The 4832-nt window shown below is 49.2% G+C and overlaps 1 protein-coding gene across 1 annotated transcript; it reads left to right on the top strand.

Annotated features, from left to right (window-relative positions):
• Positions 1–879: 879 nt before the first annotated feature.
• ZCCHC3 (zinc finger CCHC-type containing 3) lies at positions 880–4024 on the top strand. Its single transcript, XM_011380118.2, has one exon. The coding sequence runs from the start codon at positions 1368–1370 to the stop codon at positions 2577–2579; it is 1212 nt and encodes a 403-aa protein (XP_011378420.1). The 5' UTR covers positions 880–1367; the 3' UTR covers positions 2580–4024.
• The last annotated feature ends 808 nt before the right edge of the window (positions 4025–4832 follow it).

Genomic DNA, 4832 nt, shown 5'->3' with positions numbered 1-4832 from the left:
AAAACCCACTGTGGACCAAGCTCTTTAAGACAGCTTATATCCTTGAAACCTTACATTAGTCCTCTGAAAGATGTTAAATTCCTCTGTTATGGGTGAGTGAATTGAGGGCATGAAAACTGAGGTCACTGGCCCCATGTAACAAGAATGAGATTTGAAGCCCTCAGATTCAAGCTAGGGTCTCCCTGACTCCACAATCCACCTTTTCTTTCACTAAAATCAGAAAAGTCACTGAAATGCACACAGATATGATGAAAAAAAAAAAAAAAAAAAAAGCTGACAAAGGATATTAAACCCATCCTCTCAGCCACCCAAATTTTATCAATGTTTCCAAAGCAGTAATTGAGACAGATGAGAAAGAGATCCTGTCCAGTGCTAACTTGAACCAGGAATCTGTTAATATGTTTCCTGGAGAGTCTGATGCAAATAGTCCTGATCCACAATGTGAGAAGCAAAGCGGTTTAATAAATATAAGCCATCTACGTGTTGGGCCATCTATTAACTCTGCCATTTGGCAAAATGATTTAACCCCGTCTCCAAGCCCCTGCGTCCTGTAAAATGTGTAATTACAGCATTGTTTTGGGAAGATTTCATGTAATAAAGCTTGCAGTGTGCTTAGAGCAGCACAGGGCACTTAAGTGCTCGATATAATTGTCATCATAAGTATGCTGGAGATCTTTTTTAAAAGAATGCAATATGACTTACTTGGAAATGTAGCAAAAAAATAAGGACTGATGGATATAGGTATGGATGATAGGTGTGATAAAGTATAGTAAAATTTTAACGATAGGAAGTTAAAATATTAAAAAGTTAAAGATAAAATGTTTACTGTACAATTCTTTCAACGTTGTTTGAAAATGTTCATAATCCAACGTCGGGAAAATAACACATTGTGAGAGAGCAACGTTTTGCTTTTGTTTTTAATAGAAAAGGTATAAATAGAAAAAATGGGCAAGATCTTTCTCAACTCTGTCCCGCCTTTAGGCTGAGGGCCGTTAGTAATGCTGCTTGAATGAATCATCAAGGACCGCTTGCGAAATACCAAATCCTCGAGAGCGAGGCCCAAGGCTGCCAAACCCTCGCAAGGGACAGGGACGCGCTCCAAGTTCCCCATCCCGCGGTGGTGCCGAGGAGTACGCCCTGTTGGAAACTAGGCTCAGCCGTTACCAGGGGGCTCCCGGCAAGCGCTGGCCGCCTTGAGCCGCGTGTAAATATATTTTGGCGGGGCGGGGCAGAGAAGCGTCAAATTTCAAAAAGAAGAAAAAAAAAAGAAAAACCCGAAACCCTCACAGCCCCGACGGGCCGCGGGCGCGCGCGATGGGCTCCCTTTGGCTGCGGGAGCGAGTGGAGGATGCTGGGAAGGAGGTAAAATGGCCACCGGCGGCGGCGCGGAGGAAGAGAGGAAGAGGGGGCGGCAGCAACTCCTGCCCCCCACGCGCCCAGCAGCCCGGGCCGAGGAGGCCGAGGGCAGCCGCGAGAAGTTGGGCTGGGCCCAGGTGGTGAAGAACCTAGCCGAGAAGAAGGGTGAGTTCCGCGACTCACGACCGCCCCGGCGGGAAGAGGAAAGTAGCGGCGCGGGCGGTGGGCTTGGCGCCCCCGCGGGCCTAGCGGCGCCGGGCCTCGGCGACTTCCCCCCGGCAGGCCACGGAGACCCGAAGGGCCGCCGGAGAGACCCGGCGGGCGAGACGGCGGACCCCCGCAAGAAGAAGGGTGCGACGGAGGCCGGTAGGAGGAAGAAGGCCGAAACGGCGGCCATGGCGACCCCGGCCAGGCCCGGTGCGGCGGAGGACGAGGCTGAGCAGCAACCCCAGGACGATCAGGCGGTGGTGGTGAGCCCAGCAGCGGGCCCGGGCAAGGGCCGCTTTCTCGTGCGCATCTGTTTCCAGGGAGACGAGGGCGCCTGCCCGACCCGGGACTTCGTGGTCGGCGCGCTCATCCTGCGCTCCATAGGCATGGACCCGAGCGACATCTACGCGGTCATCCAGATCCCCGGCAGCCGCGAGTTCGACGTGAGCTTCCGCTCGGCGGAGAAGCTAGCCCTTTTCCTACGCGTCTACGAGGAGAAGCGCGAGCAGGAGGACTGCTGGGAGAACTTTGTGGTGCTGGGGCGGAGCAAGTCCAGCTTGAAGACGCTCTTCATCCTCTTCCGGAACGAGACCGTGGACGTGGAGGACATTGTGACCTGGCTCAAGCGCCACTGCGATGTGCTGGCCGTGCCCGTGAAAGTGACCGACAGGTTTGGGATCTGGACCGGGGAGTACAAGTGCGAGATAGAGCTGCGCCAGGGGGAGGGTGGGGTCAGGCACCTGCCTGGGGCCTTCTTCCTGGGGGCCGAACGGGGCTACAGCTGGTACAAGGGGCAACCCAAGACGTGCTTTAAATGTGGTTCCCGGACCCACATGAGCGGCAGCTGCACGCAGGACAGGTGCTTCAGGTGCGGGGAGGAGGGGCACCTGAGCCCTTATTGCCGGAAGGGCATCGTATGCAACCTCTGTGGCAAGCGAGGACACGCCTTTGCCCAGTGTCCCAAAGCAGTTCACAATTCCGTGGCAGCGCAGCTAACCGGCGTGGCCGGGCACTGAACACCCGCCTGCATGCCAGGGTGAACACAGAGCCAGCTTACCCCTCTTTAAGTGCCAAAACTTTTTTTAAAATCATTTTTTTACCGTGTCCGAAGATCTTTTTAAACCTACAAGAGTCATCTCTATCTCTCTGCCTTCTTAAACTGAGTTTACTCCATTTCGGCCTTTTCTGATTTGGTGACTGTCATCAGTAACGACTACCAAGAACTGTAGTGTGCAGCTATGTCACCCTCTTTTAAGTTTTGTTTTTGTATTTGGGGACTTTTGTACTTCTTACTCCCCATGCCTTGTCTTCTCCCCAGATTTTCACCCTTTGGGCTGCCTTGTTCATCATCATGCCCTAGTACTAGGTACAGGGCCCAGCACATGGTAGGCACTCCATCAGTGTTTGTTGACTTGAGAACTGTAACTTCTGCCAAGGTGTCTATCTTTTGCAGTTGTTCCCCTCCGTTTTTAATTTGCTGCTTCTAATATGTGTAGTCTGAGAATTTGTGAAACCAGTGTTGTTAGAAGTGTATGTAAGCTCTGAATGGTGGCCAAGGGCCTCTCTTATGGCATTAAAATACATGGACTTTATGATAGCTCTTTCTCAGTGGCTCAGAAGCCATTTTTCACAGAATGTTGGAATCTAGAATTTTCCTGTTGGAGAGGACCTAAAAATTGATTTAGAACGATCCCCTGGTTTTCCAACAGTGAAACAGGCCCAGAGAGGTTAAATGACTGGGTCAAAATTAAATAGCTGTCTGGTGCCAGAGCTAGGCCTAGAGTAGAGTTCCCTGACCCCAAACACGGTGCTCATTCCACTACCTCTCACACTTCATAACATTTTCCTCAACACTTGAGGGCCCAGAAAGTCTGATCTCTCCAGAATAATGAGTTTAGAGGAATGCTAAGAAATAATCTGGGGGAGGAAGCAGAAAGAGACGATTTAGCAGGGGCTTCCGAATATTTTAAAGATAGCAGAGGGACAGGAACAGAATCCAGGGTGCACTTATAGCTCCCTGGGGTACTATATCTGGATTAAGGTGTGCCTGGTCCTTTGGGGCCTTAACCCTTCCCCATAACCACCAGTGAGAAATGGGGGTGCTCCTGTGTAAGGAAACCTACCAAAGGTTTACATTTGCACCTTAGCCTCAGTAGTTAGAAACCCAAGAGAAGCAGCTATTGGAGCTCACCTGCAACCTCCTGACTCTCAGGAGAAAGATGATTTTAACCCAGAATAAGTGAGTTGTTAAATTCTAAAATGTACTTGCAAAATAGGCCAAGTTAGAGAACAATTGGGTCAACTAAGTGTTATCAAGTTAAAGTAGAAAGGACAATACACTACTTTTAAGTTTTTATCTTCCTTTTGTATTATGTTTTGCTATTTCCCTGTGGCTTAGAATGTAAAATCCATTGTTAAAAGTTTTGTTCTGAATAAATATTTATCTTTTGTATTGCTAACATTACTGCGCTATTTCCTTTCAGAGTGTTAGGTGCATGAGTACACAGACTCTAGTTCAATCCATACTTCCTACACACCATTTGTTTGCCCTGCAAATACAGTTCCATCCACTGCAGGCAACATTAGCCCTACACTGTTGTGCCAGGCCCTTTGGAGTTGTTCCCTAAACCCAGTGTGCTAATCACTTAGCACACTGTTAAAACTCAAGTTTTAAGCCCTTAACTAAGTTCCAAGGAATCAAAATCACTGCAGTGAGTGAAAACTTTTAGTAAGCATCCCAAAACAATTCAGATGGGCAGCCAGGTTGGAGACCACAGTTTTGAACGGTACTAAGATGAGTACTCTGCCCTCAGGAAATTACAAACCAGTGAAAAAAAACAAGACGTCAGCTTCATCATCTTAGTTATTTTAAGTGCCAGGAATTGGATGCAAAGTGTTCATGGGCTTTCAAAAAATGCCATCTTTTCTACCTATATGGGAGAGAGTGAGTCCAGGTAACCCCAGAGAATTAATACTCTTCCAAGCTAGCCCTTGAGACATCTCCCCCTCCCCCCCCAACACCCACACACACCCACACACGCACTCACAACCCTCTGAAGTATTTTCCAGCTCAGATGTTAAGATGATCTGATCCTAAGAGTTAAAGTTCCCAGTGTATTGACCCTCTGAATCAGTGATTCGAGGATATATCCAGAGCTGACCCAGTGTAGTTGGGGCCTGATTGGCTCTTGGGAACCCTGCCTTTCAGAGCCAGCTCAGCCTCGCCTTCCTGTCTCCCAAAGCAAACAGACCCTTCCGTCGATTTCTCC

Source organism: Pteropus vampyrus, unplaced genomic scaffold, assembly GCF_000151845.1.
Source record: "Pteropus vampyrus isolate Shadow unplaced genomic scaffold, Pvam_2.0 Scaffold388, whole genome shotgun sequence".
In the NCBI taxonomy this organism is placed as follows: Eukaryota; Metazoa; Chordata; class Mammalia; order Chiroptera; family Pteropodidae; genus Pteropus; species Pteropus vampyrus.
Note: the sequence above shows the minus strand (reverse complement) of the source record. Positions and strands in the feature narration are given on the sequence as shown.